This window comes from Lepidochelys olivacea (genome assembly GCF_965140295.1).
Source record: "Lepidochelys olivacea isolate rLepOli2 genome assembly, chromosome: 14".
NCBI lineage: Eukaryota > Metazoa > Chordata > Testudines > Cheloniidae > Lepidochelys > Lepidochelys olivacea.
The window spans coordinates 9,116,524-9,131,096 of record NC_140424.1 but is presented as its reverse complement, the minus strand read 5'-3'; the positions used below and the strand labels follow the sequence as shown (position 1 = coordinate 9,131,096).

General features: G+C 45.0%; 1 protein-coding gene across 2 annotated transcripts in view; it reads left to right on the top strand.

Moving 5' to 3' along the window:
- Positions 1–14,573, top strand: part of RHBDL3 (rhomboid like 3) — a 128,153-nt gene that overhangs the window by 92,025 nt on the left and 21,555 nt on the right. For both annotated transcript variants that reach the window (XM_084648196.1, XM_084648195.1), the window contains 3 exons: positions 1,917–2,141; positions 3,053–3,201; positions 9,763–9,875. In XM_084648196.1, the coding sequence (XP_084504322.1) occupies positions 1,917–2,141; positions 3,053–3,201; positions 9,763–9,875 (487 nt within the window). The remainder of the gene's footprint in view (positions 1–1,916; positions 2,142–3,052; positions 3,202–9,762; positions 9,876–14,573) is intronic.

The following is a 14,573-nucleotide window of genomic DNA, read 5'->3' as shown; positions in this document are numbered from 1 at the left end:
GGAACAATTACGCAACAGCCTACGCGTGCCTGAAAGCACAAGGTTCAGGCTTTGCCATCTTGAGGATGTAAGCCAAAACCAAAGTGATCTAAGAACCCAGAGAGGCCCGTGCTGTTGAACTGTATTTCTTTTGTTCAGCGCTGGAGCAGATGTTTTTGGATTACGAGGCTGCGAAAATGCAGTAAGTTAGGGGAAAGGTCCGCAGCTTGGCTTTTGGCTAGCGCGTAGTGCTTTCTTGCCGCTTGTAAGGTGAGGAGAGGGGGTCAGTTCTGCTGCACTTAGATTAGGCGGGAATGTAATACTCAAGCATGAACAATAATGGGAGGCTGTAATTGCTTGGAAGGCAGGGTGTGTGCACTCCTAGTTTGTCAGCAGCTTATCACATGAGAATTAAAATTACGATGTCTCCCTTAAAAGAGCCTTGTTTCCAGCTCTAGTAGTGTAGCTGGGATGCTGACAGCTGTACGTGTGTTTTCTGTGCTGAGCGTTCCACTTGCACTTGTGTGACTTTCCTTTTTCGTTTCAGTTTTTGCAAATGCATCTTGATTGCTAGTGAGTGGTGCTAGCTCGAGAGTCCTCCACTGGGGCCACAGAACAGGCCTCAGAGTGGGCAGTGGAAACTGCATGCTTCCCCTAAGACAGTGCCCGACTGACATGCCTCGAACCTGCCTGGGAGGGGACTCCCGTTAGGGCTGTGAAGGTAATTCAGTCTCACTGGCCAGGTTTTGTCCTCCGCCGGTCTGCTGGTAGATGTGACACCTGTTCACTCAGAACTGGAAGGAGTCCCTCAAATTCACCTCACTGCATATGTAGTATTTGTCCATGTAAAAGCCTGGCTAATGCAAAATCCACTCCCCCACAATCTCCCTCATCCACAAACAAATGTGTTCACTTTCTAATCCCACAGAACCAAGGGCTCATCCAGAGAGAAAACCGGGCATATTATATAGCAGCTATGTGATGCTGCTGTGCAACAGGTTTGTTTGCCATGCAGGCCAATTATCGCTTTGCCAGGTAGTTGGGGCCTGATTTTTCAGACAAGTTAGACACACATTTCCATATGCCTAATTTGTGAGTGCAAGTGCTTTTATTGTGCGTGCAAACTGGGAAATTGTGTGCTCAAAAAGATAATAAGTTTAATGCTGAACATATTCAATCATGGTAATTGCATATGCAAATTAGTCACACAGTTGTAAGCCCAAACTGCCTGAAAATCTGCCCCTCTATTTGTTATAGTAACAATTTAAAAAAAATCACCAACAACATTGCAATCTTATAATAGCTAGGATTCTCTGAATATTAGTTAAATCTGTTGTCTACTGTAGCTAGTGTGATCATTTTGGTACACAATACAAGTTTAGTATTTTCCCTTTGAAACTCTGTGTAAAATCTGCACTCAACTGCTGCAAATTAGGAACACAGTTGTTAGTGATGTGGTGCCATAAATGTATATGTCATTTACGACAGATAAAACGCATGTCCTGAAGAGCTGGAAAGGTGTGAGTACATAGGTCACAGGTTGAGCCACATTGGGAATGCTTCAGAAATCTCGTGAAAACCCACCTGATCATGAAGGAAGAAATGGAGGATGCTTAATGTATGTTGTTTGACAGCTAGTTCCAAAGGGAAGTGAGTCAAAAGATTGATAAGGGAGCAGGCCATCAGGAGTGGGAAGGGCTACGGGACTTCCTGACCGTCAAAGGGAGTTCATGTTGCCCTGGTCAGACAGAACTCACTGCCTCATGATAGTCACAGACTCTGATCTTCTGGATCCCGCTGCTCCAGCCTGGTAACATTCCCCACAGACAGGCACACTGAGCCTAGACTCACAAGGCCCCAGGTGGGTAGTACTCCCACCTGAGAAGTTGCACTGGCCCATGTTTTGGGCTCATGTTTTTTCCCTTTTCTCTTTTCAGATGAGCAACAAAAGGTCCAATAGCTTCCGCCAAGCCATTCTGCAGGGGAACAGGAGGCTGTGCAGCAAGGCACTGCTGGAGGAGTCGGGACTAAGCCTGTCCCAGAGGCTAATTCGACATGTTGCATATGAGACCCTGCCACGCGAGATAGACCGGAAGTGGTACTACGACAGTTACACCTGCTGTCCTCCGCCCTGGTTCATGATTGCCATCACCATTGTAGAGGCAGGTATCCTACTGCGTCGCTCCTGAAAACCCCTCCCGGAGCGCGAGCAAGCGTAGGGAGACTGTTACCCCACACGTACAGACCCTGGCTCTGCCAATGCACCTGCCTCTCTTGAACCCGCATTGACGCTGGGGCCACGCTCTGTGCTCGTTTGGAGATCTGCGCGAATAGGGACTAGGGTGAAACTAGCACATTGGCTTTCACGTGTAAATGGGAGATTTGGAACCGAGGTCTCCAAAAGCAGAAGTCTAGGTCGTTCATCTGATGCTTTCCACTGCATGAGCTTCTGGTGCGGTACCTCAGGACAGCTTCAAAGTTCTGCTGAAGTTAGTTGTCAGTGGGCCATTAGGCAAAGGGTGGTGCCAGTGGAAAAGCTAAAACCTCTTGCGCCTTTCATCCAAATCCCCTTCAGCCTTTGAGCTAGATAAATTTTGGTTTCTGTGGAGCTTTAGAAGGAGACAATACAAAGCAAGGTTCTGCATGCATGCTAAAGACTCTGGTACCTTTCATAAGGGGTAGGTGCTTGCCTTATCATTCTTCAATAAAACATGTCCTTACCCCTCTGCTTTCCTCACTTCCCTGCTCATGGGGTCTGCATTTCAGTGATGCTGTCCGGATGCAGTTTGTCCAGTGCTTTTGGGTCCTTTGCAGTGAAAGGTTGTATGTAGATTTACAATTTTGTTTGGTTTTGAGGCTTTTTTTTTAAATGCATCTTAATTGGAGTTTGTTAGTTCCTCAGAGCAGGAACCTTGTAATCATTCATGTTTGTAAATGGCTAGTACTCTCATACTGCTATATAAGCATGTTGTGATAGCTGGGGGAACCTATTGCACAAGTTGGATATTGAATTGTAGTTTATTTCTGTGGAGGGATGGTGTTCATTAACTGAGGAATCTCCCTGCTTTTCTAGGTTGCCTTTTTTCTTTACAACGGAGTGGTATTAGACAGATTTGTGCTGCAAGTCACCCATCCTTTATACCTGAAGAACTCATTAGTGTATCATCCTCAGCTCCGTGCTCAGGCTTGGAGGTACCTAACCTACATATTCATGCATGCCGGGTGAGTACTTCACAAATTTCAGAGGGTCCCCACAGCTGAGTTTCCAGAGAGAGAGAGATTGACTTGAATCAGTTCAGAATTGGATTTTATAAAAGATTTTTCAGTTGCAAATGGCCATTCTGTGAAGTAGAACAAATCGCATGCTGTTGAGGGACATGGTAAAATACTGGGCTGTTGTTCAGATGGGTTACCTTCAAAGTCCTTGTACTGGAGGAAATGGCACTAGTGATTCGATAGATAGTGCGTGTCTCTCACTACTGAGCCAGTGACCCTGACATACATATCTGGGGCTATGTAGCTCTGCGCTTCCCCAACTGTCCATTTGCCCAATTTCCCCCAAGTACAACTAGGTGGATATTGGAGAAGAAATCTGCAAAAATGTAGCTGAATTTTTTACCCAATTTGCCACATTTGGCTTTGAGATGAAATCTGGTCTTATAGCTAAAGTACTGGATTGGGTTTCAAGAGGTCTGCGTTTTAGTCCTGACTCTGCCACAGACAGCCTGTGTGAGCTTGGGTGAGTTGCTTAATCCCTCTGTGCCTATAATCTATAATTACTTAATAATATTTTGCTATCTTATTGTATTTGGTGGCACCTAGAGGCCCCAAATCAAGATTGGAGTCTCATTTTGCTAGGCTCTGTACAAACACACAGTATGAGACAGTTCTTGCCCTGAAGAGGCAACAAGACAGACAGACAATCAGAGGGGAAATTGAGGCACAGCATGAACGGACTTGCCCAAAGTTACACAGGGAGTCTGCAAGCCCAGCTGGGAACAGAATCCAAGTCTTATGAATCCCTGTTTCCTGCCCAGTGTCCCATTCCCTGGACCTCTCTACCCCACAGGGGTTTTATGAGGCTTGCTTAATTGGTGTTTGTGAAGTGCTCAGATGCCATAGTGATGACAGCACCACAGAAAAGCCTGTAAACGGCTGAAATGTGCATTCTCCTTCTGTGTGTGTGCGGGCCAGTGATCTCTCTCTTTGCAAATGTCTGGATAGATAAGTTGTGGTTTTTCCCCAAATTTTTCATTGGAAATATCACCGTGACAAATTTCTCTGTGATAGTTTATAATTTGAACCTTACAAGGAAATGGCTAGAGACTCTTCCTTTTTTTTTTTTTTTTTTTTCCCCCTTACATGAAAGATTAATGGAAATCTAATCAGTGGTGCCCACTAAAATGCTGAAAAGATTCATCTGATGTTCCTAATTTGCTAGTGAATAGCTCCTTAAACTTCTCTCCTCAGCTCACAATTGGTCTTGTGCATAAGATCTCACCCAGATCTTTCAAGTAAACATCATGTAAATTTCCTAGGAGGAGCCAATTTTGTTTGAAAGACAGGGCAAAAAAAGAAAAAATTAGAAGAAATTTCCAAAACACCTGTGTCTCTTGCATGCCATGGCCCTCCAAAAACAGCCTTGTCCAAACACATCTCCAGCTGGAGGGTGGTGAGGGCAGATAGTGGGGGGCAGAGAAAGAGACACTTCTGCTGGACAGGACACAGACCACACATGCAAAATGTGAAGTGGAAAGGTCCATCTTTGAGGAACTCAAGCAAGGATGAGGGGAAAATTGGCCTTATAACAGAAAGTTACTCTCAATCTTAACTATTGAGCAGCAACCCAGGGCTTGTCTTCACTGTCAAAAAGCTGTGTGTTTTACCTCAGTATAATTAATGCCCCTGAGCTATCCTGAGGTAAAAACTGAAGCAATGTCTGCACAGCTATGGTGCTGCAGTCGTGCCCCTGTAGCGCTGTAGTGTAGACACTCCCTACAGTGACAGAAGGGGTTTTTCCACCGCTGTCATTAATCCACCTCTCCGAGAGGCGGTAGCTAGGCTGAAGAATTCTTCTATCAACCTAGTGGCATCTACAGTGCAGGTTAGTCGGTTTGTTTATGTAGCTCCAGGCTGTGGATTTTTTACACTCCTGAGCAATGTAACCTAAATTTTAAGCGTAGACTTGGCCACAGTGAAGACTAGGCATTGTAGTTTTAGTGTGAGGTAAACTCACTTTGGTCAGTCTCAGGCAGGTAGGGGCATGTATAGTGCTGACCTTGGCAAGTTTTCCTCACAGTAAACCTCAAGAGCCTTGTTTTCACTATGTTTTTACCTGAGAATCACTGATGTGCATGAATTACCTTGAGGTCAAAAATGTAGGCCTAACTCTCCATAATATGTACTTGTATACCTTGTGTATACATACACATGGGTGTATGTGTATTATATAGCTTGTACAATCAGATAAAATAGCAAACTGCTCTGGGATCCATTTGAATGAAAGGTAAGATTATTAGCATTTAAACTTCTTTCGTTATTGTTTGTAACAGGGCTTTCCAATCCATGAAATGTCACCACTTCGCCTTAGCAAGCAGCGCTCTGGTGTTAGTCACACATCTTGCTTGAAAAGTTTGCCAAGTCCTTTATTTACCAAGTTTACTTCACAGCCCTGGCTGGTTTCGGAGGGAGGCGATAATGAAGACAGTATCGAATGTCTAACCTTTGTAAATATTTGAGATTTATCCCAGAGAGCCTCATTACTTTTGCAACGAATTCTAAATCATGTAGATACATAACCATCAAAACCACACAGTCCTGCTTAAATAATAAACCCTGTAGCAGTTTTTATGAGGAAGCAGCATCCAATAGTTGGATGGTTAAATGATCATTTATTGCTGACTTATCTGTATTAAGTACCTTTCGTATCAGGAGAATAGATAAATCCCGAGAAGGTAATAATCTTTTTACTGTGGGCCCATTATTCCCATCTCATTTTCAAAGGGCAGGCTAATCCAGTAAATCCAAGTGTGGAGTCTATTGCTGTTATACTTCCTGCTGAGACTTTAACATGGTAATTTGCATTCCTTAATTTACTGCGCTCGTCTGCTTTTTTTTAAAAATGAAAGTGACAGTCAGAAGGTGTTGGAGAAGAAGGCAGTTGCTAAGGCCAGCTGGCTGTGCTTCTACAAAGATTCCAAAAATGCACTGTTTGTGTCTCCATCCTCATGGAAAGAGCTTTATAAAGAGGCCTGAAAGCCAAGTTGAAGCTGTAAATTTTGCCCTTCTGCTTTCATGCAAAGCAGCTGTTGATTATCGGGGGCCCACCCATTTATTACACTGCCGTAACTAATGACTTGCATTGATTCTCAGTCCCATTTGTTTGGTCCCAGAGAAGGCTAATGTCCTAATAAATCAGTTACATTGTCATTTCAAGAATGACACATTCAAAGCTGGAGAAAGCTAATTATGTTTTATGGGTGCTTATTGACTATGGAACCTCTGATGCTCTTAGCTTGATGGGAAAGTGGGCTGAATAGGCTCACTCCTGGTAACGCTTTTAAGAACAGGCACATGTGTCAGGTCCACTGAAATAGCTTTTAGAGTCCCTCACAAGAATAAGCTTTGCCTGCAAAAGCTGCCTTGCTAAAATAAGGACAGTTGCTTGGTTTTAAAATGTTGGACATTCCCCAGGACGGTTACTAAGTGTCAGTCTCTTGTTTTCCTTCTATACAAGGGCAGTGAGATGCTCTGATTCATTCCTGTGATCTCTATTTGACTTTCGGTAGGCATTCCCAACTAAGTGCTTGACTCCCCTGTACCTGCATGAGCAGAATGAACACAAGAAAATGACTATGCCCAGTGGCTCCAATGCTCAGAGCAAGCAGAATAAGCACATTCAGTTAGGTTACAGAAATGTCCAATAATGATAAACTGCTGAACAAATGGGGGGGGGCACGCAGCGAGAGGGTTGGATTATTAGAGAATATTAGAAATTAGAGAGAGGCTGATGTCTTAATAGGTTTGTTTCTATCTTCCTTTAAGGACAGGATTGCACCATCCAGAACAAGGTCTAGTATTTTGTCCAGTCTAAGTTTCAAACGTCCCAAAGGATGCAGCTTCCACCACCTACCCAGGGAGAATATTCTACAACCTCCACAGCAGGAAGATTTCCCTGATATTTACATTAGGCAAATCACAATGCTAACATGAGGAAAGCCCAAAAGAACTAAATATACCTAACCCAAGATAAGTGATGACTACGGCACTGGGGACAGGATAACTGATTGGCCATTTGGGTAGTGAGAACACCAGGGGTGACCAGGAACTATCTAGGATGGCATACGGGAGGCCGTAGTACCATCGTTAAAGCACTTGGGAATCCTTTAGTAGCAGAGGGGATGTGTAAATATTTGTATGATGCTTTAAAAAATAGAAAACAACAGCTATGTGCCAAGTGTTGTTGATTAGATGTAAGATCTTTGCTGTTCTAAACTCATGACCAAACACAGTGGAAATCTACAGCATCGGTGTCTTTTTTTTTCACAGATGCATCTGCTTGGGATTCATGCTTTCCGCCTGGCTCCCACGCAGGTTGGCACTTGTTAACGTGCACAGTAGGGATGGTGAACGACAGGCTGGAGTTCCGCAGGCAGCCTTGACGCTGTGTTTTGCACTGTAGATGGGAGTTGCACAAGCACTCAGCATGGGACTGTCTCTGTTTCTGCTGCAGCCCATCAGCATTGAATCATTGACTCTAGTGGGAGCAGAGCTAGGTCAATCCCGAGTGCTTTTCACAATCCCTCCTTGCACTTGATAGATCCCCCACATGAAGCCACCGTATGTCAGCCGGACATGAAATCTCTACCTTCTTTCTGCTCCTGCTACGAGCAGATAGGGATAGGCCCAGCAAATGTTAGGACATGGAGCGTGGGGTGGGGCCTGCTAGCATGAATCTTGAAGCTGCATTGTGTATCAGCAAGATGAAAAAGGAACTGTCATAGGACAGCTGTGCGTAACCTAGAATTGCCTTGAAACTCACATGTCAAATTGATGTGCAGAGCGGGAGGGCATACTGTCAAGTGGTTAGAGCAGAAGACTGAGAGTCAAGATTCCTGGGCTCTTGTCTGTCTCTGCCACTGTCTTGCTGTGTGGCTGCAGGTCACTTAACTCCTCTGTACTCCGTTGTACCCATGTGTGGAAAAGGGTGTAATAAGAGTGTTGTGAGGCTCAATCGCTATTTGTAAAGAACTTTGCCGCCTTTGAAAGGACCTAAGGGCTGCAAAGGAGGATTAGCAGTAAAAGCAATAAGTGATGTAACGTGCTCTGAACAGCTTGGTTGTCGGTCCCCTGATTCCAGTAACCATGCTTTTTCTCTAGTATTGCTATTTATTTCCATGCAGAAGCTATTTCTAATTTTATACATGCATCAGTAGCTTCAATTATGCTTTGACAATTTATGAGGACTACACTGAGCAGGGTTTCACTTAAAGGTGAAATCATTTCATAGCATCTGCTTGGTACGATAAAAATGTTTTCAGGCGGGATATTTTACTCACTGTCTTTTTATCAGGAATACCTGTGCCACCAAAGCTTGATCTTTTCAGAGTACAATTTGGCATCAAAAGGGAGAACTTCCATTATATAGATTAAAATACTATGTCAAGCACACTCCCAAAAGGATTTGATTTTGTGGAGCTGGACAATAGAAGGAAACCAGGAATCTTCTCTCAGTTGCATTCCTAGCCCCTGAATCAAACATAGTCTTCACTTAACCGTCTTCCACACCCAGTGTATTTGGTGGGTCAGTGCACAGTGAATAGTCCATGGCTCTACATTCCTGCTATATGCATTGGTTCACACATTTTCCCCCATGTCGTATATTCCTTTAGGCCAGGCCATGCCTTGTTGTTCAGGTTCACATTATAACAGGCTTGAATCTGAGTAATGTGTGGAACATTCCTAAAACCACTGGTCTGAATCTGCAGACTTCATGTCATAGCAATCCGTTACCAATGCTATTGAGAGGGTGAAGTGTCTTCTTATGAAGATAGCGCCCTTATAACATGGAAGATGAAGAGAATTTGGTGTAATCTTGGGAGGAGACAGAATTCTTATGAAAAGCTTTAACGGAAAAATCAGGGAGTGCACTCTACCTATCTAGAATTAGCCCATTTCATCTGGGGATTATTTTGTAATATTCTTTTGGAATAGTAAAAATCTAACATAATATCCATCCACAAAATTCACTGAAGGAATCCACCATGGTAGCCTGTAATAAATGACTGGGGAGTGTGAACTGTATCCATCACAACTTCCCTTTGTTGGATGATGTCAGATCTGTTCAATTTCATGTGCCAAAATTGTCTTTTAGTGGCTGCAGCCTGCAAGGCTAAAACCCCCAATGTTACTACTGGTGAGACTTCCTTAGGCTTTGGCTTTGTTTAGCTTTTAAACAAAGGTCATGGTTTTTATCCCCTTGCCACTGTGGTGGAGTTTGCAGTCATGGATTCATGACAAAATCTATGCCCAGGGATAGCTGCCTGTCTCTCCAAATGCAGGTATCAGAGCATGTGATATGAATATTGATGATAAATCAGCTGTAGGTCAGTGACTAAAAAAAAAAAATGCATGAAAGTTACATAGACTAAGCCAAAGAAATCTGATTAGAATCTAGATTGTGGCTCACTTGGCCTCCTCTTCCAAGACATCGTTACATTGTGGGAAACAAGGGGAAAACACAGTTAGAAAGAACACAACTAATGGTATTTTTCTTTGCCCCAGGATAGAACACCTTGGACTCAATGTTGCTCTTCAGCTTCTGGTTGGGGTTCCCCTCGAAATGGTGCATGGAGCAGCAAGGATTGGCTTTGTCTACATTGCTGGAGTTGTAGCAGGTAAGTGGTGTGTCTGACCCCAGATGACCGCGCGCTGGAAGTATCACAATCAATGTTCTCAAAGGTTTGGGTGTTTATGGTATGGGAGGAAAAGGTGCCTATTCTTGACGTTTCTTGGGCAGGAGTTCTTTGCTTTCCGTGCCAAAGACTTGGGATGCTTGGGATGATGGTGGCCATTTAGCCTTGCCATTGTAATTCTAGCACTAAGGTTATAACACTTGAAACATGGATCCAATGGGGCTATACAGTCTGTCTTGCAAATAGCATCTGCAGGATGCAATATTTTGGGAATGACCCTGCACAATGGTGCTGATGTGGCCAGGAATTACTAAAGTACCCCCAGGTCTCTGCCATATCAGTTCTTTCAGCAGCAAGGAAGCCTTGATTTTAGCTCTTCATTTTCCTTTGAGGTGCATGCATTTCTACTTGGCAGGGAAAGCCAGGCAGGTACTTACAAGAACGTAGCCCCCATTCTGAATTGCAAAATTTTCCATTTGTTTAAAAAAAATATTTTAAACATTTGAGCCAAATTCTGCAAACTGTGCAGCCCGGGTGCCTTAAGTGAACCTCGGAGCTCCATCTGAGACTCGGCGGGCGTGAACCTCACATGCCTGGAAATCAAAGAAAGCAAAACCTCAGAGGCTTGTGAAACCTGTTAAGCAAAACCTCAGAGGCTCGTGAAGGCTCTGACTGGAGCATAGACACGTGGCAGCCTTGGTTCAAATGTGCTTTATCTGCTGAAAGACAGCAGCTGTGCCCAAAAGCCACCAGTGCTTCCTGTAGAGCTCTCATGCAGTACCTTTGCAGCCTGGTGAGCTCTGCTCCAGGGATTCCTGCTTCTGAAGTACTGGCAAGGCTTGTCCAACTCAGGGCCTTCGTGGCATCACTGATCACTGGCGTGGTCATGGCATCATGACATTGCATTTGCATCACTGTAGTGTTAGCCCCTTGGGGATTAAGCAGATGGCCTGATACCTTTGCCATTCTAGGAGGAGGAGGCAGAGTTGCTCTCTTGTTCTGCCTTAAACTCTGGCTGGAATTTACAAGTTCAGAAGGAGGAGCAAAGTCAGAAGCCAAGATTCTTTCTCTGTCTGTATTTGACTAAGATTTCCAGGAGTGACTAGGGAGTTTATGTACCAGCCCCTGCTCTCTGAATTGTCAGAACTCTTTAAGGGTTCTCAGTTTGGGCACCCAAAAAGCTCATGCGTGTATCTCACGTGGTGGTAACAGTTATGCAGTAAAATGCAGAGGCTGATCACATCTTTGTGTCCTCTGTGGCTTGGGCGGACTGGGACTCGGGGTGGCCAATGAGCTGGCTGGGGCAGGGATCCTCTGACTGCAGGTGGGGCTCAGGGCTCCAGCAGGGTAGGGGAGAAGGATAGGGTTTGTTAGGGTAGGGACGGCCTCTGGGGTAGAAGGGGCAGGGCTGGACGCTAGCCTCCCTGAACAGGGGGTTCATGTGCTGCCCATGGCTGTGTGGACATACTCTAAGTCACTTAGGTGCTTTTGAAAACTTCACCCCATGTCTATTGAGCCATTGTGATCTGCAGAGTCCGAGGCTGAAATCTGGGTCTACCCCACTTACTCTGCAAGACTGAAACGTGGTTTGGCCCTGTTGGGTACTATTGTGTGGTAACCAGCTCCCACACCCTGCTGGCTTCTCATAGCGTAGCTGAGATCCAAGGCTCAAAACTGTGTTGGACGCTATTTGGAAATATGCTTACAACTTGACATCTTCGCTGAGGGCTTGGCAGATGGGTCTACGTTTGACTAACTGCTACCCAAAAAATACACAGACTTAAAAAAACCAATTGCTTATAAATGCAAAGTGAAAAACTAAGACCGTTTTGAGAAAAGGCCTATGCCCAGCAGCGCAAGCAAAGCAAGCCACCATTTAGGGTTTGTTGTTTCAAATCACATGGGAGCTCTGCAGGCTGACTCTGTCTCTTCCTTTGTTTGTGAGGTCATAGGTGGAATTGATTTGCCATCAGAGCCACCTCTAGTAGTGGGACTGGAAGGGAGCAAATCTGTGGCCTCAGCCTTTATCCTTGGTAGCTCTGGCCTGCTGTTGCTTGAGGACCGACAAATTATAACCACAGCCAGGATTTGCAGGCCCACACACGCTTCTTATGGACTGGGCACGTCTTTTAGTTTGTCTCGGCTACCATGCTTCTTATTATTCTAAATGAATTCTCTGATTTCCATTCATGCACATGCTTTTCCTTTCATTAACTGTGCTAAGTACGCTGTGGAGGGCAGTGCTGAAAGTAATCCCTTCTTATCTCAAGGTGAATACAACTTGGAAATTGTTAACATGAAGAATCACAGGCAGAAAACCAGCACACGATATCCCTTTGTGGTTAGATTTGTTTAGCCAATTATTTGACACATTTGATTTAAAACATGTTCCTGGTGCTTTGAACTGTGCTGGGAGAGTGAGTGAGAGAGAGAGCACAGGTTAATGCTGCAGATCGAAGAAATAGAGAGATAATACAGCTTGTAAACAAATGGGGCAGCCCAAACATGCTCATCCCCTGCCCTTAACTGACTTTCATCAGGAGGGATAGCTCATTATTTCTAATCTAATTCTCTCCAGTTTGCTTGGCTCTGCTATTAGAACCTTTTGCTGTGCAGAGATGGTGAGACTGAAAGGGATGTTTCCAGCACAGCGCCCAGGGATTTAATTGTGTAAATACTATTCTCATTAATGGTTCCTCATTAGCTTCTCAGCCAGAGAACAACTCACTCAGCCAGGCTCCATAAGAGCCCAGGAACCTGGCTACGTTTCCCTGGGGAAGGGTGTCTTTCAGCCCCCAGAATTAAGGGGGCGTCCACTCCAGGGTTAAGGATGCACTGAGATTTGCGGGTAAAGCAGGACTAAGCCCCTTTCTTTCTCACTTGGACTGAAATGAGTCTCCAGATTTAACACCCTAACTCTACAGGTGACAGCTACATTGAATATAGTTAAATATTTACTAATGTGTTGCAGAGGAAAAGCCTGTTAACAATGTCTTCGGGCTTGTCGACACAGACCAGTAATATGCACCAGCGGGGTGTGAATTCTAAGGCACAGCAACGCGTTGCACGCCAACTGGCCTGCGTAGACCATGATGTGATACTCAGAGCTGTGAGGCACCTCGCTACCACCTGTCCTTAGCATGAGAAATCCTTGTCTGGGCCTGTTGGGAGTCAGCTCCACAACTCCACTGGCCACAGGCAACACACACGCTCTCCTCTAGGCCTATCCAGGCCCCACTCTCTCTGCAGGTTAACAATAGGCACGCTCCAACCTCCGTGCATCTCCCTGGAGGATCCAGACCTTGTTCCACTGGACACTCACAATATTCACAGATTCGCTGCTCCTGAAGAAGCAGTACATCCCAGCCGACCACTTCCATCTCAGGTCACCGCTCTATTTAACACGCAACACTTAGATATGTTTATAGTGAAAACAAGGAAAAGTTTATTTAGCAGAGTATAGAGAGTCAAGTGATAGCTATCAGAAGTAATGAAACAAATGGGTACCTATAAAATATAATCATAATCCACATTCTAGAACCTAGACTTACTTAACTAGATACTTTCCTGTCTTACAGAGGGATGCTCACCCAAAGTCCTTCCAGTATTTTACAGTCAGGCTTGGCTGTGATCTTCCATTCATGAGACAAGTCGTGCTTGTCAGCTTGCCCCCACGGTGAAAGATCCAGGATGTCTGTTTGCACCCCAGATATATCAGAACAATCCATTGTCCTTATTCACAATCAGGACCTCCCCCTGCTCGTGGTTGTTTCCTGGGTACTCCTTCCTGGTAGATTTCTGGTGGAATCTCTTAATCAGCATCTGGCTCAGTGTGCAAATAGGCCTACACTGTGAAGCCTACAATATACATATGACCAGACAGGGAGATAAGTGTCCATTACCTCCTGCCTGAAAGGAGCCAGTCCAAGGCATGTCACCTCGTGGTGACCTGCCTTACCTCCAAGTCCTTAAAAACATAATTTTTAGTACAGATAAAGAACTTCTTAAATATTATCCATCCATACATTCTGTGGTGATTATGATGACCTGCAGGCTACTGGCTCTTGGTAGAGACCTCACATGCCACCCTTTGGCAAATTAGTATGCATATATACAACCCAGGGGATCCCTGTAAAACTCTGTGCACCCTGTGCCCTCTGGCATTTAGTATGAAGTGGTCCCTGGGTCACAGCTGGCACACACCTAAGAGTTCCCTACTGCTTATTAACATAGTGGTGTTTGAAAAAGGGCTACGCTAACCTGCTCTAGAGAATTTCTAGTGTGCACCAGCAGAGTCTAAACAGGGCAGTTAGTGGGAGACATGCTGGTGTGCATTAGAACTCACACCCCACTGCTGCACACTACTGCACTGTGTAGACAAGCCCTGTGAGAGATTTGGTCCTGACAGACACAGCTTTGTGTTTGGCTCTTGACCAGCCATGTCCCAGCAAACTTCCCAGGCACACACTGTGCCAGCATTGCAGGGATAAGATGCGTAGAGTAACACAACATCAGTTGTTTTCCCCCAGTTGGGCAGAACCTGCTTTGTCTCTGCCAAGAAAAGGCGTCTGAGCCACTCAGATCCATCAGCTCCTTCCAGTACCACCACTGCCTCTCGAGCCTTTGCTCCCTTCCCTTGGTCCCTGGCTACAGCCCTAAACAACAGTTCATCCCATTTGC